Source organism: Argentina silus (genome assembly GCF_951799395.1).
Source record: "Argentina silus genome assembly, chromosome: 12".
Lineage (NCBI taxonomy): Eukaryota > Metazoa > Chordata > Actinopteri > Argentiniformes > Argentinidae > Argentina > Argentina silus.
In genome coordinates this window covers 5,999,731-6,025,767 of record NC_139666.1, presented here as the reverse complement: position 1 = coordinate 6,025,767, position 26,037 = coordinate 5,999,731, and the positions used below count along the sequence as shown (strand labels likewise).

The 26,037-nt window shown below is 45.2% G+C and overlaps 2 protein-coding genes across 2 annotated transcripts; both read left to right on the top strand.

Moving 5' to 3' along the window:
• Positions 1–107: 107 nt before the first annotated feature.
• Positions 108–14,107, top strand: LOC310812759 (solute carrier family 35 member F5-like). Its single transcript, XM_083681457.1, has 17 exons — positions 108–255; positions 877–1,312; positions 1,828–1,943; positions 2,280–2,424; positions 2,966–3,115; positions 3,298–3,360; positions 3,548–3,629; positions 5,123–5,313; positions 6,483–6,564; positions 6,876–6,963; positions 7,230–7,294; positions 7,553–7,657; positions 7,853–8,012; positions 8,243–8,333; positions 9,001–9,155; positions 9,648–9,748; positions 11,109–14,107. The coding sequence occupies exons 4-16, from the start codon at positions 2,287–2,289 to the stop codon at positions 9,727–9,729; spliced, it is 1,452 nt and encodes a 483-aa protein (XP_083537583.1). The 5' UTR covers positions 108–255; positions 877–1,312; positions 1,828–1,943; positions 2,280–2,286; the 3' UTR covers positions 9,730–9,748; positions 11,109–14,107.
• Positions 14,108–16,295: 2,188 nt separating this feature from the next.
• LOC310813222 (G-protein coupled receptor 39-like) lies at positions 16,296–19,365 on the top strand (the record flags this gene model as incomplete). Its single annotated transcript, XM_083682085.1, has 3 exons — positions 16,296–17,100; positions 17,467–17,663; positions 19,153–19,365. 3 exons carry the CDS (start codon positions 16,296–16,298, stop codon positions 19,363–19,365), a joined length of 1,215 nt encoding a protein of 404 aa, XP_083538211.1.
• Positions 19,366–26,037: the final 6,672 nt, after the last annotated feature.

Below are 26,037 nucleotides of genomic sequence, written 5' to 3'. Positions count from 1 at the left end.
TGATGGGGCAAATGCTACATGGCGTGAACAAAGACTACATACCCCACAAGCCTAAGCGGCGGTTCTAAATGACAGCTCTAAGTGAAGTCACCTGAGCAGGAAGCAGCGAAAAGGAGTGCTAATGTTTACAACCTAATCAGTTAGATATTGTATCGTCATAAATGTTGATTTTTCGATGAACCAGGTGTTTGCGCTTCTGCAAAGACGAAGTAGCGACGCTCGCATCCGATACAACGAGATCTACTTATCATCAAGGTAAACACGAATAGCTTGTCACTGAACTTCGAGATACTAGTTAGCTGAGCGAGCTAACGTTAGTGACAGACATGTACAACAACAGGCGTACCTTGCATGCTAGCTCCTCTTTGGGAGATGCACAGATCTCAAGCCTTCTTTAGAACACTATGTAGTTATGACCAGCACAGCAGCAATCAATTTTAGATAGCACCATCACTCAAGCAGACGAAATACTACCTGGCCGGGTAGAAAGCTGCTAGCCTCTGTCTAACGCTATGCCCTGATGTGTGATGAATTATTGATCGATCTGGCTCGTGAGATAGCGAGGCGCATTAGCGGTGGAACATGAACTGTGATTTATTATTAAATAAAGGGCATCTAGCCATCAACTTACTATCTGCAGATAGTAGAGACACAGAGAGAGAGACACAGACAGACAGACAGACAGACAGTCAGTCAGTGACACTACACTACAGCAATCCCCCCCCCTCTGATTCCCCTTGAAGATCTGTAAGGACTGGTTCTGGAATTTAGGAATGCATCCTTCTTATTGTGGAAACCAGTAGTCTGTGAGAGCAGTCTACCAGTGAGAGGAGTCTACAGGTTGTTGTATTTGACCATGCTTTCTGTGCATTGCAGCTGTCAGTGAAGATCCATGTTGGTCCCTTTGTCCTCTGAAGGGGTCTGCTACAGCAACACCCGGAGCAGACTGAAACTGGGACAGGACCAGGCCTAACCTGAGCTGGACGGGGGCAGGACTGAACTAACCTGCTTTGGACTGGGACAGGACTGGACTTACCTGCTTTGGACTGGGACAGGACTGAACTAACCTGTTTTGGACTGGAACAGGACTGAACTAACCTGCTTTGGACTGGGGCAGGACAGAACTAACCTCACCTGGACTGGGGCAGGTCGGTCTGAACTAACCTCTTCTAGACTGGGACAAGACCAGGACTAGACTGGGAGAGGACCAGGACTAACCTCTTTTAGACTGGGATAGTACCAGGCCAGGACTGGACAGGAACAGGACCAGGACTTATCTTACCAACGTGCCTTTTGAGTGTCCAGCTACCTGGTAAGGCCAAAATTGCCTCTTGCATTTTACATTGAGTATACTGAAGGCCAATGTCAACCTGCTTCATGCTACACTATACACCAGCCTGAAACCCGTCCAGAGCAAGAGCAGAATTTCCTAAATAATTTGTCAACAATCATAGGACATTATAATAAAATAGGCCAACATTTGAGGTGGTTTAAAACAGTCTTGTGTTCTTCTTTTCCTGTATCATATGCATGCTTCCATATGTATAGAAAGGCCAATCCTATATCATAGGCAGGCTTTGATAAAGGCAATCTTTATCGTATCTCCAGTGGTGTGTGTCTGGAGTTTCACCCCAGTAGCAATGTTTAGTGTTGTGTAACAATGTGACATGATAGTAGGTTGTGTGAGAGGTTGTGTGGTTAGGGCTGCTGCTTTTGAACAGTGCTTGGTCGTAGTCTGCCTTGACGCTGTTTCAGACTAAAAGGAAAAGAGAACCGCGAATACATGCTCCCAAGTGTCATTTATTATGGCAATGTTTCTACCTTTAGGACTCTGTCAGGGAAAAGAGAACAGACAAACTGTTTCGGACTCCCGCCCCCCTGCCTGACTGAAGAGACCAGGCAGAGAGAGTCTGATAGAAGAATCCTTCATCGGACCCATACAGGTACAGGACAGGTCAGAGGAGGCTGGTGGAGGTAGAAATCGGAGGACGGGCTCATTGTAATGAATGGAATGAGGAATGGTATCCAACGCAACAAATCCTTATTCCATTCCATTCATACAACCATCTGTTTCTACTTAAAGACTTGTTGTTGGAGAAAATGTGAGTTGTGTTTATGTAGTGTGGTGGGAAAGGCTGGGGTCACAAATGAATACTTACACACGTGTGTGTGTGTGTGTGTGTGTGTGTGTGTGTGTGTGTGTGTGTGTGTGTGTGTGTGTGTGCGTGCATGCGTCTCTCTCTCTCTCCCTGTCTCTCCTTCCTCCCTCCCTCCATCAGTGTCCAGATGGTTTGGGTGTTCATCATGAATCGGATGGGGGGGTCCCAGGCCAGCTCTGCGGCCCAGCGAAGACGCATGGCCCTGGGGGTGGTCATCCTGCTCCTGGTGGACGTCATCTGGGTGGCCTCCTCCGAGCTCACCTCCGTAAGTCAATGTGCCCTAACTCACACTACAGAGCTGAGCTGAGCTGAGCTGAAACAGGACTGAAAAGGACAGTGTGAAAGGAACATATCCATGCCAGAACAGAGTGGTTTTGGTCGGCCCTGTCCTTTGTAAAGACCTACAGAGTCTACATTCCATTGTCCACACTAGCACCCCATTCAGACAGCGCCTCAGACAGCTCACCTGTACAAGAGACTGGCTGATCTTGGGTCAGTTTCATGTCCCCCTTTAATGCTAAAGGTGGTGGAGGATTTGGGCAGATAAGCTGATCCTAGATCAGTGTCTAGAGGTGAGATGCACCTAGTTGCTGATGGAGAGAGGTAGAGGACGGGACTGTTTTGCTCTGCTTGTCATCAGGTATGCTCTGTTCAAGGTCTCGCGACCGAAAAAGCTCAGCCGAGTAAAATGAAATGAAACGATGCCTTGATCCAGATTGTGCGACTCCCTTCCGATAGAGAATGGGACCATGGTACCGTGAAGCCCCCCTAAAAGGACCCCTCCTTCTCTCGTGTTTTACCCTCAGTACATCTTCAAGCGCCAGGACTACAACAAGCCTTTCTTCAGCACGTTCACCAAGACCTCCATGTTCGTCCTGTACCTGCTGGGCTTCCTGCTGTGGAGACCGTGGAGGCAGCAGTGTACGGGCAGCCTGAGGGGACGACACGCAGCCTTCGTACGTAGGAGGAGGGGCTGGAGGTGGAGGGGGGTGGAGGTGGAGGTGGAGGTGGAGGGGGGGGGGGGTGGAGGTGTGTGTGTGTGTGTGTGTGTGTGTGTGTGTGTGTGTGTGTGTGTGTGTGTGTCTTTCCACCCTCAAACCTGTCTCCTGTTTAAACCTGTGTCTCTGTCTGTCTGTAGTTTGCTGATGCTGAGGCCTACTTCGCCCCCTGCACCACTGACCCCAGCCTCAGCAACTCCCTGGTGAGTACTGACCCACTTCCTCTGTACTATCACTAGGACTCTGACTGTGGTCCCTCTGCTGGCAAGATGAAGATGAAGATGACGATGACTATGAGGAGGAGGATGATGATGATGAAGAAATGTGTACAGCCCAGCTCAATACACTTGACTGATGCCCCTGCTGTCCTTCTGTCTGTCTGTCCGACAGAGTGAGCCTCTGTATGTTCCAGTCAAGTTCCAGGATGTCACTACAGAGCAGACCAACTTCGCCAATGGAGACTGTGCTGCCAGTGAGTACTGAAATAAACACACTAATGGTGCATTCAGGTGCTGCTCAGAAACTCAGAGCTTCTGACCAAGATTTAGCGCAGGATATTGCACAGAGCTACCTCTTGGCTAGTTCTGACATGACTTTGAGGTGGAAAACTCTGAGATTTCACTCTGAGTTACCGATTCTGTCAATTCCAAGTTTACTATTTCTGAAGAGCACTTGAGTGCAGCGTTAATAAAACGACACAAGGCATATACAGCAGGGGAGGCTGGTGGAGGTAGAAATCGGAGGACGGGCTCATTGTAATGCATGGAATGGAATCAATCATGTGTGGTGTCAAATACATAACAATGAGCCCGTTGTCCGACTTCTACCTCCACCAGCGTCCCCTGTACTACAGAATATGAAACTGTTGGTTCGGAGAACCAGTCTATATCATACCTTATCCTGCTGTTTGGGGACGTCTTCTCACGGACATTAGGCTTCAAGGCAGAGTTTAAGACACATGCTTGTCCTTGTCCCGTAAAACGGGACTGTTTCATGCCCTCAAACCTTTACATGAGAAACATGTAACGGCAGTGGTGGCCAGCAGAGGGAGCTGTTGAGCTGTGGTGTTGAGTGGCCCTCTGGCCTGAGTGAGCGGTGTGTGTTTGACAGTGCAGTCCCCAGGGGACGGATGTGATGGCTCCTGATTAGAACACCCTGTCTGACCGCCCAGCGACCCCCAGGTGTAATGCTCCCTCATGTTGGTGTCGTTGGAGGGGAATGAGGGGAGGATCACAGTGGCCCAGTCATGGCGATTATCAGATCACCACCATTAGGACTGTCTCTCTCTCTCTCTCTCTCTCTCTCTCTCTCTCTCTCTCCCCCCCCCCCCCCCCCCCCACGCTGGTCATTGGGGGGGGGATGATCACGGTGGCTCTCTGTCTGGCTCGATCATGATGGGCTGCTTTTCTCTCTGTCTGGGCCAGTCGTCATGGTGATTATCAGAGATCGCCACCATTACGGCTGCCTGGCAGGCTCATATTCTTTCGAGGGGACATTTGTGAAAGGTAATAATTATGGTTTCAATTCAAGGCCGTCCAATTCTACCTGTGCTTAGACCCCCGGTGCGGGTCGTTTGAGGTGGGGCAGTTTAAAGAGAATTATACCACAACGGGTGAAAATGGACCTGTGGCAGACTTGAGTCTATTCTCGTTGGGGGAGGAGATGTGATTATAGCGAATGTGGAATTGAAGTGATGGATTAGAGAGACACAGAATGGAATGGTTGGGTCAGATATTGGTCATTCAGTCTTATCTGTGGTGTCCACGTAGTAATGTCTGTGTTCATGACCGTTTGCTGATGCCTACAAGAGTGAAGACGCACGTTAAAGCTGTCTGTCTGTGTCTCTGTCTCTGTCTCTCTCTCTCTCTCTCTTTAAGTGTTTCATTGCATTGTCTACGGCTGTATTTTATGTACATGACAAATAAACTGTGATGATTCTCTTCTCTCTCTCGCCCCCCTCCCCAGGCTCTAAGAAGCAGCGTGTGAGGTTCAGTAACATCATGGAGGTGCGTCAGCTGCCGTCCACGCAGGCGCTGGAGGCCAAGCTGTCCAGGATGTCGTACCCGGCCGCCAAGGACCACCAGAGCGCCCTCCGCAACGTGGGCAAGCTCACCGTCACCGACGTGGCCAAGATCAGCTTCTTCTTCTGCTTTGTGGTGAGGATCTCCCGCCGTAGACTTAAGCGGGCGGTGTGCGCGCATGTGTCTGTGTATGCAGACACGTACAGGTGTGTCGTGGTCCATCGGGGGTGTGTGTGTGTGTGTGTGTGTGTGTGTGTGTGTGTGTGTGTGTGTGTGTGTGTGTGTGGACACGTATAGGTGCGTCTTGGTCCATCGTGTGTGTGTGTACAGGTGCGTCCTGGTAGACTTATCTCTTTAGGGTACACCTGGTCTCCTTCTCCTCAGACCTCTCCACCCTCCTAATAACTTGGAATAAAAAAATCTATATATATATATATTCTTTTTTTAAAACACAGATGGCACTTGTTCTTATCGAAGGTTGGCCTTACAAGGACTGTTATATAGTTGATTCACTTACTTAGACAAATGTACTTATTTGTAAGTCGCTAAAATGTAGCTGCTCGTGGTGGAGGACGGGGCGGTCCTGTCGTAGAAACAGAATGAGTAGAATGGACACGGCCCCCAAGAACGTGGAGATTTGGCTAGTACGCCAAAAGATACCTCCACCAGCCTCCCCTGGTTTGTATGTGCTTAAGTTGAGCCAACTTCTACAACAACTTCACTTATTTTGTTGGAAAGTAACCCTCCTAATACGGCTCTTGGAGGACCTACATTGTGTAATTGTCAGCGGCTAGGTGAACTCACCACAAACGCTTTTCTTTGACATGATTTACAACCTGATGTTGTTGTTGCTGCCGCTGTTGTTGTTATTATGATGACTGTTGTTTGAACAGAGAGTTTGTTTGCTGGACAACACCCAAAAACTTCTTGGCCTGAGTTTCGTCCTTCATGAATAGTGTAGATGCGTTTATAATGAGGCATTATACATGCGGAAACTGTGCCTTGTTCATCTTACCGACGCTTGGGCGCCAAACAGAACCGTAGCATCATAACTCATGGTCTTCCTCCTAAGCAGCGACCCGGAGCCTGAGGCTGCGTTCAGATAGTACAGAAAACACCAGCCTTTCTTTTCCTTTTCCTTGTTACCTTTCCTTGACCCTCCCTCGTTGCTAGCGAGGTCAAGGAAAGGGTGACAAGGAAAGGAAGGATTTCTAGACCATTTGGACGCAGCCCGAGGTACACATCAGAGGTGTGTCAAACTGACAACGCTCTCCTCCTCCTCCTCCTCCCTTTCTCCTTCATAGTGGTTCCTAGCGAACCTGTCCTACCAGGAGGCTCTGTCTGACACCCAGGTGGCGATCGTCAACATCCTCTCGTCCACGTCAGGTCAGTCTGTCTGGATGAAGCACCACATTAGCCCCACCCCCATGTAGTAGTTTTACTACTGGATGCTTATGATGTTGAAGAAATCAAATCTCTGACAGGCTTTTGTAGGAACATTGTTTTTATGGTTTGTCAAGATAAAGAGATGCACGGAGACCATTATCGATGCATATTCATGTTGATGTCAGAGAACCATTTAAAAGTTTATTTCAACATGTCAACTGTTCAACCACATATCCGAACAGTCTCTATCTCTCCTCTCCTTCTTCCTCTCCTCTCCCTCCTCCCCCTCTCCTCCCCCTCTACTCCCCCAGGTCTGTTCACTCTGATCCTAGCAGCTATCTTCCCCAGTAACAGCAGCGACCGCTTCACACTGTCCAAGCTGCTGGCTGTCGCTCTGAGGTGAGTCCAAACGGAACCATACGTGTCCTGTCACCAAACGCGGGTAGGTTTTGGCGTTGGCAGGGGAAATCTTACCAGCCAAAGGTTTGAGAATATTATGCTTCAATTAAAAAAAAAAAAAAAAAAACGAAACTGGTGCGATTCACAATCACCGTCACCACTGATTCAACATTTGTGACGACACCCCCTCCTGCTGACTGTCACTACTGCACACTACAGGGGCGAGTTTGGCTTTTAACTGTTTCTCTGGTTTCTCTCCTCTTCAGTATGGGGGGCGTAGCTCTGGTCAGTTTCTCCAGCATGGAAACCCCCGACGGAAAAGGCACGATAGGTAACCATGGAGACGGAGTATTCAAGATAGAGAGAGTTGTAGCGAATGCCACCGAGTGTTGTGTCTCATCAAGTGTTTCTATATTCTATTAGTATCAAAGATGACATCCTGATACGCTGTGTTGCCCCCACAGAGAGCTGCATTATAGCTATTGATGTCCGTATATAGCAGAGGTGTTTGTGTGTTCTCATAGCATCAAAGCTAACACTGATTGTCTGACTGTGGTGTGTGGTGTGTGGTGTGTGGTGTGTGGTGCAGGCTCTCTGTGGTCTCTGGCCGGGGCAGCTCTCTATGCCGTCTACATCGTCATGATCAAGAGGAAGGTGGACCGGGAGGATAAACTAGACATCCCCATGTTCTTTGGTTGGTAGATGCCTTACTCTCTCTCTCTCTCTCTCTCTCTCTCTAACTAGTAGTAACTAACTCTACTCAGTGTTGTTGTCTCTCTCTCAGGGGTCTGTGTGTCTGTCTGAGGGGCCTACTAACTTGCTAGTAGTAACTAACTAGTAGCGACTAACTAGTAGTAACTAGCTCTAACCAGTGTTGTGTCTCTCTCAGGGTTCGTAGGCCTGTTCAACCTGCTGCTCCTGTGGCCGGGGTTCTTGGTGCTACACTACACGGGGTTCGAGGCGTTTGAGCTGCCCAGTCAGCTGGTCTGGACCTACATCCTCATCAACGGGCTCATAGGAACCGTCCTGTCAGAGTTCCTCTGGCTATGGTACGGGATTGGTTGATTGATTGACTAATGTACTGTATGAATTTGATGTGTGAGTTTCCATCTGTGGTGCGCAGAGCAGAATATACTACAGTTGCTGTAGTGTAGAGGAATGTTGTTGTTGACGGTGCTTTGTCATTTCAATGTCCCCCTCCCTTTCTCTCTCTCTCCCCCTCCCTCCCTCCCTCCCTCTCTCTCTCTCCCCCTCCCTCCCTCTCTCTCTCTTTCCACAGGGGCTGTTTCCTCACCTCGTCTCTGATAGGGACCCTGGCCCTCAGCCTCACTATCCCTCTGTCCATCATAGCTGACATCTGCATGCAGAAGGTAAGAGGGCCTGGACAGCCTCGGAGGGAGGCTGGTGGAGGTAGAAATCAGAGGACGGGCTCATTATAATGCATGGAACGGAATGAGGAATGGTGTCAATCACACTTGTTTGATACTATTCCTCATTCCGTTCTATGCATTACAATGAGACCATCCTCCGATTTCTACCTCCACCAACCTCCCCTGACAGTCACTATATCTGTATAATAATATATGCCATTTAGCTGACGCTTTTTATCCAAAGCGACTTACATTGCAGTGAGGTGCATACATTTTTCAGTATATATAGTCCCAGCGGGACTATAGACACTTACAGATGTTTCAACATGTTTATAGATGTTAGTAGTGTAGAGAGGAGCATGTTGATGTTGCTCTGATGCTCTTGACTCTCTCTCACTCCTTAGTAAACATATTTTGTCTGGGCTAGCTGATGCTGTGCTATTTGCTACTCTGCGAGCTGATTTGACGCCGTGCTTGCTGACGCCATGCTAGCTGTTGCTACGCTATCGGACGCTATGCTAGCAGAGACTATGCTAGCTGAGGCTAAGCTAGCAGAGGCTATGCTAGCTGAAGCTATGCTAGCTGAGGCTATGCTAGCTGATGCTGTTGTGTACCATGTACTGTAGGTGTTATTAGCCAATCCTGTGCTGTACATGTCTGTCCTCAGGTGCGTTTCTCCTGGCTGTTCTTCGCGGGAGCGGTGCCCGTCTTCCTCTCCTTCTTCATTGCTACGCTGCTCTGTCACTACAACAATTGGGACCCCGTCATGGTCGGGATCAGGAGGGTCTTCGCCTTTATATGCAGGAAACAGCGCATTCAGAGGTATGTGTATAGACACACCACACACACACACACACAGATACACACAAAGCACACAGATGTACACACCTCGACACACATCCAAAGGTACACATACACACACTCACTCACACACGCACACACACACACACACACACACACACACACACACGTTCTCTCAGTTATCTTCACCCAGAGGAGGTTTTTTATAAAGATTCTGGTCTGATATCAGACCAAGGACACGTTGCTCGTAGGCTTGCAGGGTTAGTACAGTATGTACTTAGATGAACAATGGCTGGGATTTAAATACTGTAATGACCTCATTATTTTCTGAATGCCTTTTCTCATTCTTCTAGTGATTTAGTATGATGATGATGATTGTGGTGGGATGATGAATAATGATGATGATTTGTAACTATGATGATGGTGATGATGGTGGTATAACAATGATAATAATGATGGTTATGAAGGTTATAACTATGATGATGATGATGATGATGATTGCCCCTCCCCCAGATCTCCAGATGACAGTGAACAGAGTGAAAGCCTTATTCCCTTACACACCGTCTCCCCTGACGACGGGAGCTTCTGCTCCTGATCCACCGACCAATCACAAGGTAGAGAGACGTCAACTGTTTTACATGTTCTGTTACCGTTGGCCAATCACAGGGTAGAGAAACGTAAACCGTTTTTTTTAAAGGTTTTAAATCTTCTGTTACCGTCGGTTACCTGTTCAAGTTTACAAACCAGGGTTTAGGATGCTGAGGTGCAGGAGTTGAAGAGCCACTCTGTCATAGAACTAGGCCTCCTCACTCTCTGGATAAAGAAGGACCATTGAGAAAGTGCTACCATAAGAATAAAACGCACTTAACTCACCAACTGCCAAAGAATTCCGGAACATTCGCCACCCAAAGTGCCAAGTGTTCTATGTGGTATTTACCGAACAACAATACTTTGATTGGCTACAAAATGAAGCATCATGATTGATGCATTTTTGGTGACTGAAGTCACCCTTGGCACTGTAGAATGTTGACAATTTGGGCGACTTTATTCACCCTCGGCACGAAGTGAGTTAAAACACATTTTTCATATATGGTGTATGTCCAGCGCTCTGTGCTGTGGTTGCCTCTGCTTCACGTCCTCAGAGAGGGAAGCACAGGAAGAAATCCAGACATTGTTGAACCCTCCCCTCATTAGCTTGCCTCTGACCATCTGTCTACCGTGTGTGTATACATGTGTAAATGTTTGGGCTTGGCGCTGAGTGAGAGAGGGAGGGAGACAGGACATGACTCACCCTGGAGGATCTTCTAGTAAACATGTTAGATGAGACATTAGTGACGGCACAAACACTTCACAGGATAGCCACAGATATGGAGCCCTCTGGTGATATTACTTGCCCACTTCACCAGACCTGGACGTGATCACAGAACAGGGGAGGTTAGTGGAGGTAGAAATTGGAGGACGGGCTCATTGTAATGCATGGAACGGAACCGTTCTTCGTTCCGTTCCGTGCATTACAATGAGCCCGTCTTCGGATTTCTACCTCCACCCAGCCTCCCCTGCCTCATGATGTTGAGGCTGAGTGGGAGGGTAGAGAGGTATTGAAATCAGCAGGTGGTGTCTGAGATGTTATTACTTGTGTGTGGCTCCTCTGTGGCTCTTCATGTGGTCCTCTGTGGCTCAGTTGGTAGAGCATGGCGCTAACAACGCTTAGGTTGTGGGTTTGATTCCTGCTGGGACCATATATACTGAAATGTATGCACTCACTGTAATGTAAGTCGCTTTGGATAAAAGAAATTGTATATATTTATCAGTATTGTTGTAAGTCGCTAAATGCCATAAATGTAAGTGTGTGTGTGTGTGTGTGTGTGTGTGTGTGTGTGTGTGTGTGTGTGTGTGTGTGTGTGTGTGTGTGTGCGCGCGCGTGTGTGTGTGTGCGCGTGCGTCTCTCACCCTGCCGTGTCTCTGTCTCCCCAGGTGGTGAGTGCAGCGCGGCGCATTGTGATGATGAAGTGACAATCTGTGAGCGACCAATCGGAGACCTCGAACTCCCCCACCTCAGTGCCTCCTCTCGTCTACGAGGTCTTTGTCCTCCTCAGTGTGGAGACGGACGCTGATCCGTCTCAACCAGATGACGCTTTATTCTGTACAGCATCCACACACACACACACACACACACACACACACACACACACACACTCAACTCTGTGTCCACTGAGACTGTGTGTGTTTTCTACTACGTCGGACATCGTTGTGTGACAACAGAACAGCCGTCTACGGTACTGATGCTCACCGGACCGTCATATCATTGGTTCATCCTGTCGTGTCATGTGACCGCTTGAAACGGTACGAGTTTCGAGAGAGAGAGAGAGCATCTGTGCTGATCTCATTTCTCCACCCTTCTCCTGAAGTTATGCCCTTTCAGGAAAAGGGTGGAGATATGGGGGCGCAGCCTCCGTTTGAGACGAGGAGAGAGAGAACTAGCCTGTGGACCACCTCCTTTTATACTCCTCATGTTAAACATAGTGGTTTTAGCTGACTGGTGCACCAGGAGGGGCGGGGCGAGCACTTCTTCTACTATTCCATTGGTATTGAGATCCAAACCCCGCCCACCCGGTACACTGGGTGAGCTAAGTCAAACGCACCTACTCTCTCCTGTCTGTCTCTGACCCCGTAAGTCAGGCAATGCTGGATCATGAAGAACTGTGATGAAGATGTTTAGTTTTGTGTTTGAATGTGAACTAACACTAAACCCTCGACTAAGCTACAATACAATATTGTCTGTCGGTTATCTTAGCATAGCTAAGCTACAATACAGAAAACCTATGGAGGCTATTGCTCTGTCAGTTAGCTTAGCATAGCTTGACTAAGCTACAATACAAAACCCTATGCTGTTAGGACAGTTGTGTGCTGGGTTTTTTGCCTTTTCAACTGAAAACAGTTAGCATCTCAAAACTGTGTACATACTGTACGCAGTGAAATGCGAATAAAGTGTTGTGATTTTAGTTTGTGTTTTGTATATGACCACTACACAGTTCTATACTCAGAGATAGATTCAGCTCTACGATTCTATTAATGTTCTAAGATGAAAGGTGTATCCACTGTTTTATTGTTTTGATTATATGTTATGAAATGTATGTAAAAGCGCTTTTAAGACACTAAGATGACGTGGACTTGAGACAGATGGATCTTTCAGTGTGTTGATTTTTCAATAATTATTTGTAAGTAAAGTTGTCCCCTTCAGTCCTGGAGAATAATTGCTGTATAGCTATTTGGAGAATCGACCACCTCGATGGACATAAAAATAATAATAATACAAACGGATTACTGATTGATTACTCTTAATTGGTAACCAAAATGAATGATCATTTGGTAAATTGTGTCAGAAAACATTTCGTCTCCAAGCAGACCATTTCATGCCATGAAGGAGTTTGATTGAATTTTAGGACATATTTTGTTTGTTGATCAATATATGAAATATCACTCACTTTTATTCTGTTGATGATTTTATGTGATGAGTAGAAACACTTATTTGATGTGTTTATCAAAAGAGTCCGCCCTGCAACTTTACTGTACACTATGATCTGAGTATTTATAAATGTCTAGTAGGATTGCTGATCTAGGATCAGGTCTCCACATGTCCATATAATCTAATTCATTATAATCTGGAAGGCAACACTGATCCTAGATCATCACTCCTCCTCTGAGACTCTTTATGAATGCAGGCTTAGGTGATCCCAGCCCGCCTGTCAGCTGTCTAACCTGTGTACACAGCTTTATGGAGTGTTTTCACAGTGGAAATTGAATTGTGAAGGAGAGACATTTTATGACCTCCGTTAACTGCAGGAGGCAATATAACCGTCCTGTCCTATAAGTGACTGACGACCCTCAAGTGCTCTCTCTATCTCTGTCCATCTGAAGCTCCCTTTGTAACGCCTGTTAGTGTTAGGGCTTCAAGTTCAGCCTTCAGACCCTGTATCCATCACACCTGGGTTTGAAATGGGATTTTTAAAATGTCTTTCAGCGTTTGCGTGTGCTTGCCTGGAGTGCCTGATGGGCGGGGGTTTTGCGCTTTCAGGACTATTCCATTGGTTCCATTGCGCCAGGCAGAATCAGTCAAGCACAGCAAATTATTTAAATGACTATTTTAACCCATGTCTGCTATCAATGTTATGGTTTGATGATTTTATGATATGATTCGAATGAGTTGGGAGCTGTGAGAGTTGAGATGAAACCTAAGCTCTCTGGAACTGTACTCTATTGTACTCTACTCAGGGGAGGCTGGTGGAGGTAGAACATGTGTTTTTGATACCATTCCTCATTCCATTCCATGCATTACAATGAGCCCATCCTCCAATTTCTGCCTCCACCAGCCTGCCCTGAAGTTTCTACTGTACTGTACCACCCTATACAAGCGCTAAGAAAGCTTTGAGATATTCAACAAATTCCACATAGTCCCCATATTGGACAGTCCCTAACCAACTGGCGAGAGGCCAGATATAAGTGCATTGTATGACGTTTGTAATTATTCTGAAGACTCATGTTTTAAAAACATTATGTACCATGGTGTGTTTTTTGCAATATTTGAAATCATATTTTTTCAAAGGTGCTTATGATATTGTTGTATGTCTATATCTTATTTTAGGAGATTGTTATTGTCTTTTACTTTCTCAGGTACTTTTGGTGGAAGGCTGTTTCTCTCTCTCTCTCTCTCTCTCTTTGATCCAACCAATCAAATTTGTTTTGAAAATGTCCCGTCCTTGTATGAATTAACAGATCATTAATGGATCTCTTGAAAAGATGGAAACACATTTTCTATAAACGTGTGATCATTTTGGTTTACTGTATCATCTGGCTCTTTGTCTGAGTCTCAGATGTTTTCTGAAGTGTGACTCTTGAGTCTTTTTTTGCCGTTCTTATGATGCACTATTAAAACAATGTGAACGTTGTATTTTCATTCTCGTCTCTAAAATAAATAGAGTTTTTGAAGAACTCATGTGTCTAGTGCTTTTCATCAAATTTACCTCAGGTGAGTTACCAGTAGAACTGTACAGTTGTTCTATGCCCGGCTCACTGTGCTGTACAGTGCCCACCCTACCTCTGCCTCACATTGCTGTTCCCTCCTATGCATCTTGTTGCAGTCTAGCTACAACCCAGGGGAGGCTGGTGGAGGTAGGAATCGGAGGACGGGCTCATCGTAAAGCATGGAATGGAATGAGGAACAGTATGTTTGATACCGTTCCTGAATCCATTCCATGCATTACAGTGAGGCCTCCTCCGATTTCTACCTCCACCGGCCTCCCCTGGCCTCGCTTCAATGCCATGATTCTTAGTATTCTGTTCAGCTGTTTGTTCTTCTCCACATCAACAACGTCTCATCACTCTGCATTCAAATAGCAGTTCGAGGGCACATTCACAATGAGAACCATTAGGGGAAATAATAACGCATAATTAGGGAACGATAAAAGGCTAAAATGACGAGGCTAGGGTAATTACGGTAAACAAACAGAATTGATTTGCTGTGTTCTGTAGTTAGCTTGTAGCGTCATCATTGAGAGTGTGTGCACCTGCCTCCCTAGCGACGCTTTGTCATGCAGATCATTATGGGATGTCGTGCTCTATCTGGCCCCCCGTCTGAGAGCCTGTTCAGAACACAGACGTGCTGTTGGCACTCAGAGCTTTCAGCCAATCAGACGTCTCATCACATGCATCCATCCTGAGTGGTGATTTCACATGCCTCAGGTTTTGCTCATGGAATATCTTTCAGTTAGGCTGTGTAGAATCAGGGTTCATACTGTCATACTGTTTGACTGACTGGAGTTGAACTAGGGTCTCTTGCATGCCACAAGAGTTAGCCCGCTGAGCTAAGGCTCAGGCTTGAACTTGAGCAGCTAATGCAAAGGGCAACGTTCAGGGCAAAGTTACTCATGATGGAGCAAGCATATTCCCAATCTCCCCCTGTTACATACAGGTTAAAACCAACTCTCCCTCTTACATACAGGTTAAAACCAACTCTCCCTGTTACAGGCAGGTTAAAACCAACTCCCCCTTTTACAGACAGGTTAAAACCAACTCCCTCTGTTACAGACAGGTTAAGTATTGTCTGCACCCCATTTCAAAATGTTCACCTTTTGTTGCGCTAGAGCCAGCAATCAAAATACATTTAATTAGGATTTGTATTCTACACAGCGTACTGGACACTTTCAAGGTGAAAGAAAAATTCCCCAAAATGTCAACAACTTATCAACAATTCAACGTATTGAAAAACTTGGTGAAGACATGTTTCTATTTGAGCTAATTTAGGAGATCCACAGCTCGGGGGGGTGAAGGCTTTTGCAAACAGATCTTCTCTGTTTTTCATTTTGAATAAATAATTTGATACTTTTTTTTATTTTTATTTCACTTTGAATGTATCCAGCAGGCTGTGTAGATCACATGGGACAAAATCCTAATTGAATGTATTTTCGATTCCAGTTCTCTGAGGTAACAAAAGGCTAACATTTGGAATGGGGTTATGGACTTTCTATATCACTATATTGTAGATGATGACCTTTTTATGACCATTTATGGAGAGTGAAGCAAGACTACTCTCAAGGAGGCCTGGCTAATTTCAGCACTTCTTTGAGGTAAACGTTCCACCTTCTCTCACATTATTGGTTGCAAAGAAAAACATTTATGTCACCACTTCAGTAATGGAGGAGGGGGGGAGAATCAGTGCTTCCACTCTGTACTGACCGTCAGTACTAACACTCATAAAGGACACACGGTTCTCTTACTGCTGTGATTTGGGCCATACAAAGTGTGGATTGAAGAAGCTTAAACCAAGAGAAAACGTTCTTGGATAGTAATTTGGACATCGATCTTCCCCTGTGACAAATTAAGTGTGAAGTATCTAGAGAGTTTGGTGGTGAGAGGTGTGTCATAATCAAATATCCGGAATAACCTACTTTGAAGATCAATCACAGTTTTTTCGACGAAGGAGGAGTTTATAATACATAATACATCTCTCAGAAACACCTCGCTCTGACTGTGTGGATTTCCTGTTAGCTTGATTACAGTTACTGAGACTCTGTTAGCTTCATTGCTATTACTGAGGCTCTGCCCTGTGGAACCGTTAAGGTAGGGGGAGAAATCAATCTGGAGATCTGAACTCTCCTTCCCACAATGGACAGGGACGTTGATATTGACATAATCTGGGAGCAGATATGGAAAGACAACAAGGCGTTGAAGCAGATGATGAAAAGCTACTCTCTCAAAGTCTTCTTTATTGTCCTCTACAGTCTCATCCTGGTGACAGGAGTTGTGGGAAATGTAGTCACGGTGCGTGTGACCCGGGTGCTGCTGCGTAACGGCTACCTTCAGAGGAGCGTGACAGATCACATGGTGTCGCTGGCGTGCTCCGACCTCCTGGTGTTGATCATCGGGATGCCCTTGGAGCTCTACATCGTCATCACCATACCGTTCAGCACGATGCAAAGCCCAGCTTTCTGTCAACTCTACTTCTTCATGTACCAGACGTGCAGCTACGCCACCATCCTGAATGTGGCGACGCTGAGCTTCGAGCGCTACATGGCGATATGCCACCCATTCAGGTTCAAGGCGCTGACGGCACGGTTGGCGTGTTACCTCATCATCTTCAGCTGGGTGATGTCCGTGCTGGTGGCGCTGCCGTTGTTGTTCGCCATGGAGTCGATGGACGTTACCTTTCAGCTGGAGGAGGGGCCTGTTGAACTGACGTTCTGCACCGTTGTACAGGATCGCTGGAAGACGTTCCAGGGCAGTGTCTTGGGGGCATTTATCGTGTACATGGTGGTGCTGGTGTCGGTGGGGGTCATGTGTCAGAGGATGATCCTGGTCCTACAGAAACCCATGGGCCCCATAGGGGGAGGGGCCAACGGAGCAGAGGGCACACCCAAGCACGAGAATTTAAGGGTCAAGACCGCCCGCAAGCAGACCATCCTATTTCTGGGTAGGTTATTTTTGGAATCCCCTCCATCTCCTCCAGAAACAACATAAATAAATAAAACCTGATCAGCCTCTGCCTCTTTCTCTTCCCCCTCTCTCTCTTCCTCTGCCTATTTCTCTCCTCCCTCTCTCTCTTCCTTTGCCACTTTCTCTCCCCCCTCTCTCTCTTCCTCTGCCTCTTTCTCTCCTCCCTCTCTCTCTTCCTCTGCCTCCTGCCCTCGCTCTCTTCCTCTGCCTCTTTCTCCCCCCCCCTCTCTCTTCCTCTGCCTCCCCCCCCTCTCTCTTCCTCTGCCTTTTTCTCTCCTCCCTCTCTCTCTTCCTCTGCCCCATCCTCCCTGCCTCCTGACCCCCTGATCCCCCCCACCCCCAGGACTGATTGTGGGAGCCCTGACTGTGTGCTGGATGCCCACCCAGGTGAATCGGCTGATGATGGCAGCGGCTCCCAAATGGATCGTTGTCAACATCCACTCCATGACGGTTTTCAACCACGTGGCGACCATCGTCTTCTTCCTCAGCTCTGTCATCAACCCCTTCCTCTACAACATCTCCTCCCCACAGTTCAGACAGGTGACCCAAATGACAATAATAATACATTTAATTTCTAAGGCACTTTTTTTTTACTAAAATTGTTGCTTCAGAGTGAAGCAAATAAACAAATATTGGTGAAGCAAAAAAACAAAAAATAAATAGATCTAGTAAGTAATCAGTAACTAGTACGTTGAAAGAGGCAATTTGGGATTGGTACATAGAAAGCATTTTTTCTTCTTGTGGCTCTACACTCCAAAAGTTTGGATTTGAAATCGAACACTTACTATGAGGTTAAAGTACACATTCTCAGCTTTTTTTGGATGGTATTTGCCTACAGATTGGTTTCACCATTCACCATGCACTTTTTATGCATAGTCCCTCTATTTCAGGGTAACCAAAAGTGATGGGACAGATTTATCAAATTTATCCAATGTCCAAATTAAGCGCTCATTATTTGGTCAACAATCCTTTGCATGCAATAACTGCCTGAGTCTACAACCTACTTCAGTTGTTGTTTGCCTTCAGCAAATTAATTGCATGTTCAATAGGATTTAAATATGAGTAAATAAATGGATATTGACTTTGCCAGTCAACAACTTTCCACTTTTTTGGGCCTGAAAAACTCCCTTGTTGCTATGGCAATATGTTTTGGGTCATTGTCCTACTGTATGATGAAGCACCATCCAATGAGTTTGGAGGCATTTGCTTGTACAAGATGTTTCTGTACACTTCTGTACAATTCATCCTACTGCTGCGGTCAGCAGTTACATCAACAAGTAAGACAAGTGAGCCAGTTCCAGTGGAAGCTATACATGCCCAAGCCATAATACCCCCTCCACCATATTTCACAGATGAGATGGTATACTGTGGATATTGGGCAATTCCTTTGTTCTCCACACTTAACTCTGGTACATGTTAATCTTTGTCTCAGCTGTCCACAAGACCCTTTTCCAGAACTCTGCAGACTCTTTTAGGTGCTTTTTAGCAAACTGTAACCTGACCATCCTGGTTTTTGTGGCCAACTAGTGTTTTGCAACTTGCAGTGTAGCCTCTGTAGTTCTGCTGGTGAAGTTTTCTGCGGATGGTAGACTCTGACACGTTCCTGATCTGTGGGGTGGTAGTTATGGTCAGTCCTTCCATCCATAGTTCTGTCTGTGAATTTAAGAATGGTTACATTTCTCCAGCCCCATCCCTCTGCTGTTTATGAAAAAAGTGGCAGGGAGACCGCTGTTATTGTTTGAAACCTTGATTGCCACTTTAATCCACTAACTGCCAAAGAATTTCAGAACACTCACCACCTAGAGTGCCAAGTGTTCTATGTGGTATTTACCTAGCTACAACACTTTGATTGGCTACAAAATGAAGCATCATAATGTATTCATTTTTGGTGAATAAAGACACCCATGACAATTTGGGCAACTTTATTCACCCTCGGCACTAAATGAGTTAAACTAAATACAAGGTCAGTTATGAACAGGGAAACTATGATTGCACATATCTACAGGTAACAGTCTTATCTCCTGAACAGGTGTTCCTTCAGGTGCTACGCTGTCGTCTCACCATCCAACACATCAACAAACGGACCCTGAGGCCTGAGGTGAACTCCCAGGGACAGACCATGGCCACAACGAATTCCATTGACCCCCTCACCACCAATACTGCCCCCCCCACCGCAGACCCTGACCAGTCCCAGTCATCTTCTACTCCCCTGCCCAGGAACAACTTGCCCTTAGAGACATAAAATGATATATACAAGCGAGTTGACAGGTTTGGCTCCAGTTTGGATCAGATTTGATTCTGGACATACCCGATGAAGGCTCAGTGACATTATGATATGTTTTTGTTGACTAGCATAACTCGTGTTATTGTTTTACTATCCATCATGTGGATTGTAGCCAGAACTGAATGATGATGTTCCTTGTTGATACTAATAGTCATAGGCTACACCTTGACTGTCCCTCCTAAAGATCTCTTCATCCTCACTACCCCCCCTGTACAGTTTCTCAACTGTAAATAATAAAAAGTAATCCTTCCTTCTTCTAGCATTGTGACTGCCAATGGCCCCTGGTCCTAGCATAGATTAGTTTTCTTATGATGACTGATGTATAGATAATTAACTTACTTGAGACAAATGTCGCTTTGGATAAAGGCGTCTGCTAAATGTCAAAAATGTAAATGTAAATGTAAGTGAACTGAAGGGGAGCCACCAAGCTGTGAGAATATTAGCAAGGTGTACTAAAAAAGCATGCTTTTAACAGTTTTGAATAAATAAAATAAACACCTTATATTGATTGAGTTAGAGCATATAAACTATTTAATCCAAGACCAAATAATACAATAAAGTATATACTTAAAATGTTGTATATGGTGGTAAGCCTTTACGTATCTTTTTTTATATGTTTTGGTTGTTCAGAAGGATATACTGTCTGCACATACACTCACTGAACACTTTATTAGGAACACCTGTACACCTTCTCATGGTGGAGGTGGTGTAATAGCGTGGGGAAGGTTTTTTTGGCACACTTTGGGCCCTATTTGAGTATTGTTGCTGACCATGTGCATCCCTTCATGGCCACAATTTACCCATCTTCTAATGGCTACTTCCAGCATGATAATGCACCATGTCACAAAGCAAAAGTCGTCTCAAACAGGTTTCATGAACATGACAATGAGTTCAGTGTTCTTCGGTGGCCTTCCCAGTCACCGGATCTGAATCCAATAGAACACCTTTGGGATGTGGTAACACGGGAGATTCACAGCTTGAAAGTGCACCTGAAAAATCTGCAGGAATTGCTTAATGCAATCATGTCATCATGGACCAGAATCTCAAAGGAATGTTTCCAACATCTTGTGGAATCAATGCCACGAGGAATTGAGGCTGTTCTGAGAGCAAAGGGAGGCCCTACCCAGTATTAGTATAGTGTTCCTAATAAAGTGTTCTGTGAGTGTATTTGCTGCTATAAGTGCACTGTTGTCTTATGATAATTTGCTTTATATTACTCTTAAACATATTTGATTGCACCAGCCAATGCATACAACACCAATAGTACACAATAAAAACAAAGGACACAGAGACACTAAAAAGCATCATCAATGAATACACAAAACTACATGTTAAAAAGCCTCATAGCCAAAAGAAAATCTGCGGAAATGCTCTGTTTTGCTCCCAAGCTGATTGCTGAGTCATTCACACAGGAATCACCTCTCATAGGAAGCGCCTCATACAGGAAGATGATGAGATTCCAGAGAGAGTTTTCCTACAGGAGAATGGATATGATCACTGTTCCCATCTGTATGGATTGGGACCTGGTATGCAGTGGAAAAGCATAATTTATTGGTTCTAAAGAAAAACATGAATTTGACCTGTTTTCAGGAACATTTAGAAGCTGATAACACCTGGTGTCACTTTGGGTGTCTCTGAGTGTGGACCAGGGGAGACTGGTGAAAGCAGAAATCAGAGGATAGGCTCATTGTAATGCATGGAACAGAATGAGGAATGCATGTGTTTTTTCACGTGTGTTTTCCCCAGGGAGGGAGCTTGCTAGTAAGAATTCCAGGATAAACTCCCCGGTGTATATTCCGGTGTATATAAATATTGACAGAGGAGAAAACACTGAGAGAACTGCTAGTATACTGACAGTCGGTACTTAACACCCACAAAGGGTAAAGCTCCTGCTTCTGCTGCTCTGTTTGGGGGCCACACGTTGAAGTGTGAGGTGAAGACGCTCAATGGATTGGATTGGATCTCAATCTTCTTCTGTGGTAGATAGAGTGAGGTGGTGAGAGGTCTGTTACAGTATATTTAAAAAAACGGAATAACCTACTTTGAAGATAAATCACGGCTTTGGACAAAGGAGGAGTTTATTATACGTATATTTTCCCTCAGAAACAGCTGTCTCTGACTGTGTGGATTTTCTGTTAGCTTGATTGCAGTTATTGAGACTCCTGAGTTACTGAGACTCCTAGCAATAGATACACTACCAGTATATATTGTTCACACTGCTTTTTTGCACTTCTGGTTAGACGCTAACTGCATTTCGTTGTCTCTGTACTTGTACTCTGCACAATGACAATAAAGTTGAATCTAATCTAATCTAATCTAATCTAGAAGTTACCACCATAGACAGGGAGATGATGTTCTACTACTGCTGGTATGTAGTAGTGTTGTTTCTCCACTACTGCATCCTGGTGAAGGGGCTTGTGGAAAATGGAGTCACGATATGTGTGATGTGGTGCTGATCACCGGGACGCCCGTTCACGCCAGCCTCATCTCCTACTCCTCCCCTCTGTAAACTCTATTCATTGTGTTCGAGGCCTGCAGCTACGCCACCATCCTGAACGTGGCGATGCTGAGCTTCGAGCGCTACGTGGCGATATGCCATCCGTTCAAGTTCAACGCGCTGACGGGACGGCGGACATCTTACCTTCATCAGTGCTGGTGACACTGCCGCTGCCGGTCGCCATGGGAACGGTGGAAATCACCGCTAATGTAACGAAGAACCATGCAAAGTGAAGATCTGCATTGAGTGAGTGGGGATGTTCCGGGCCAGAGTCTGTGTTGCAGCATGTTCCTGGTCCCACTGAAACCCATGGGCCTGGCAGGGGGCCAGTGGACCAGAGGCCACAAGTTCAAGGGTCAAGACCGCCCTCAAGCATACCATCCTGTTTCTAGGTACAGTATGTTGTCACGTTCTAGCTTTGTCATTCTGGGGTATTGTGTGTGGATTGATGGCAAATTCGTTTAATGTAATCCAATTTTAAATTGAGTCTATAACACAAACAGTAACTAAAGGTGGAAAAAGTAAAGGGGTCTGAATACTTTCCGAGGGCACTGGAGGACATCTCTTTTTGCTCAAACTGACTTGATTTGGTTACTAGGCACTCTCCTCTCGAGCCCAACACGTGTCCTATGGCTCATACTACTCTTTATCCCCAAGTCCCCCCTCTCACCTCATTATACATACATATATATATATATACATATACATATGTGCTCATATATATATATATATATGAGCACATCTGAGGTCATATTTACAGTATGGATGATTTGCCTCGATTGCTTACAGTTGTCAAAAACACACAGCTATTGTCAATGACGAAGACACACACAAAGACTAATAAATGATGACAGACACGTAATGGAAGGCTAATGTTGAGGCTTGTAAGTGTGGTTGAGGCTGGAGCAGATCACCAGGCCCCTACCCATCCATCCTGTAATACACCCTGTAGATACAGTAAAACATGCTGTAAAACAGATGTCTTCTGATGGTTTCAAAATAATAAAAAAAAAAAAAAGAAAGAAAAGATATGTTGGATATTAAAATGTGTGCAGTACAGATATCAGGCACCATCATATGAGCAAAGAATTGTATTTACAGTACGTGAATTCCGGTCCATGTTGCAGGGTGACGCACTGTAATGACATGCATATATATATGCCTTCTCATGCCGTCTGTTGTAGGGTTAGTCATCACACATCCTCTCATATGTGTAAACAATATGTAGGTGCCTCGCATTACATTTGGTCAGCCAACATACAAATCAAGAACAGAAACAGAAACAGAAACGACCCACACATTTTCCCGAATCTTTTTTTTTTCTTCTGTAGTTCAAACTAGCATTTAAATAAAGCTTTATAGAGTGTCTTAGTGAAGGTGAAAGGTCACATTGATGATCACATATTAAGGCCTCATTGGAAAATATGTGTGTCAACTCTCATATAGGCCTGGATAATTTCAATACAACTTCCTCGAGGTGAACTTTTCAACTTCCACCCACCTCCTCTCACTCCAGTGCTTTGATCGTTATTTAAACCAGGACATCTATTTTAAATAAATAAACGGGAACCTGAAACTTCAGAGAGCAACTCTGATTCAGTCTACATTGAACTTAAGAGACAGACAGGCAGACAGACAGACAGACAGACAGACAGACAGACAGGCAGACAGGCAGACGGACGGACGGACGGACGGACGGGCGGACGGGCGGGCGGGCGGGCAGACAGGCAGACAGACAGACAGACAGACAGACAGACAGACAGACAGGCAGACAGGCAGGCAGACAGACAGACAGACAGACAGACAGACAGGCAGACAGGCAGGCAGACAGACAGACAGACAGACAGACCCATCCACCCACCTTCTCTCAGTGCTTTAATCATTATTTCAACCAGGATATCTATTTGACCACTTCCTCTAAGAGGCCTTGTGAGAGACTGTCAGTTATTTCAAGCATTATATCAAATCAAATCGAACTTTATTTATAAAGCACATTTCGTACATAAATGCAATGAAGTGCGCATTACAAAAAGAATTAAAAAAAATAAAAAAATAAAAAAATAAAAACAATCAGGCACATCCAGTCACAGTTGTCTTATCAGAGTGAGTTGGTTACACTCAGTAAGTTAGTATGTGTGTTTCATCTCCCAGGCTCGCCTGGCTAATGTCAACATGACTTCCTCTATGTGAACTGTTCAACTTCCACCTTCTCCCAGTACACTCTGAACACTACTTGAACCAGGATATTTATTGGACCACTTCTGATCTTCCAAAAGGGCATGTACAGTATTCAGACCCCTTCACTTTTTCCACATTTTGTTGTGTTATAGACTCAATTTAAAATGGATTAAATTAAATGAATTTGCCATCAACCCACACACAGTACCCCAGAATGACAAAGCAAAAACAGGTTTTTAGAAATGTCAGTAAATTTATTAAAATTGAAATACAGAAATTGATTCCTATGCAAATCAGAGACCCTATAAAAACAAAGATATGAATTCCAAAATTACATGAACTATTATCCTTGCATTAAGATGGACTCAATTCAACTTGAGTGATTTGTTGATGACATTTTTGCATTTTAGTTAATTTTAAGAGTGTCATAGCAAAGGGTCTGAATACTTATGTACATGAGGTATTTATGTATTTAAATTTTAATAAATTTACTGAAATTTCAAAAAACGTGTTTACGCTTTGTCATTCTGGGGTATCGTGTGTGGATTGATGGTAAATTATTTTAATGTAACCCATTTTAAATTGAGTCTTTAACACAACAAAATGTGAAAAAAGTGAAGGGGGTCTGAATACTTTCCGAAGGCGCTGTAGAAGAATACCGGTCGTGTGCCATGTGCCAGAGTGTATATTTTAGTTTCAATTTGATGTTTATGTGTGAATGAGACTCAGTAAATCATATGAAGAGGTCCAAGACGGTTTTATAGGTTGTGTCACTGGGATTTCTATACTAGTACTGGTAAAACAACCAGAGCTTAGAGAATTATAGACAGACAGCAATGTCTCATCCAGACAGAGAAGACCACACATATAAACAGTTCTGACCTAATGCCTTAAATCAAATACAATAAAATAAAATGCTAATATGATTAAAAAAAACGTTATTTAGATAGCGCATATCGTACATAATGTAAATCCAAATCCACATTATAATGAGGCAACTGTAAACATTTGAATATAGTTTCACGCTTGAATGCGGCCTTGTCACTTGGTTACATTGGTTTTGATAAGAGCCAGCCAGTAAATCAAAGTGACCTATCAGAGCTGTTATCACCAGGCCTTATCCCATTCACCTTAGCTACTCATACCTTATTATGTTCAGCTAGGGGGCGGGGGTTATATTCAGTAAGTACACTCCTCTGTGTGAGTACTGTACCTGGCATGTGTGTGTGTGTGTGTGTGTGTGTGTGTGTGTGTGTGTCTGTGTGTGTGTGTGTGTGTGTGTGTGTGTGTGTCTGTGTGTGTGTGTGTGTGTGTGTGTGTGTGTGTCTGTGTGTGTGTCTGTGTGTGTGTGTGTGTGTGTGTGTGTGTGTGTGTGTGTGTGTGTGTGTCTGTGTGTGTGTCTGTGTGTATGAATCCTGTAGCAGGCGTGTAGTAGCACCTGAGTAGGTGAGTCAAGGTTCAACCTGCTCTCTAGTGGTGATAACAGGCTAACAGGGCCTGTGTGTGTGTGTGTGTGTGTGTGTGTGTGTGTGTGTGTGTGTGTGTGTGTGTGTGTGTGTGTGTGTGTGTGTGTGTGTGTGTGTGTGTGTCTCTCTCTCTCTCTCTCACTCGCTCTGTAGTTTAATGTTTAACTGCCCTGCCCTGGTAGAGAGGGAGAAGGGAGGAGGGAGATAGCAGGGAGGGAGGAGGGAGGGAGGGAGGGAGGGAGGGAGGGAGGGAGGACGGAGGGTGAAATCACTGCTGGTTGTAAGAGAGAGGGAGGACAATGACGAATGGTCCAACCACAGGCGTAACTCCACTCCTCTACTCTCCTGACCAGTAAGTCAGTGTGGACGGGAAATGGGACGTCCTGCCGTACCGTACCCTGAGCAGTGAGTTGAAGGAGCTGATAAGAGGAAGGGTTCTTGTAAAGTTCATCGGACCGCCAATCTTCTCCTGTGACATGCGTGATCTGC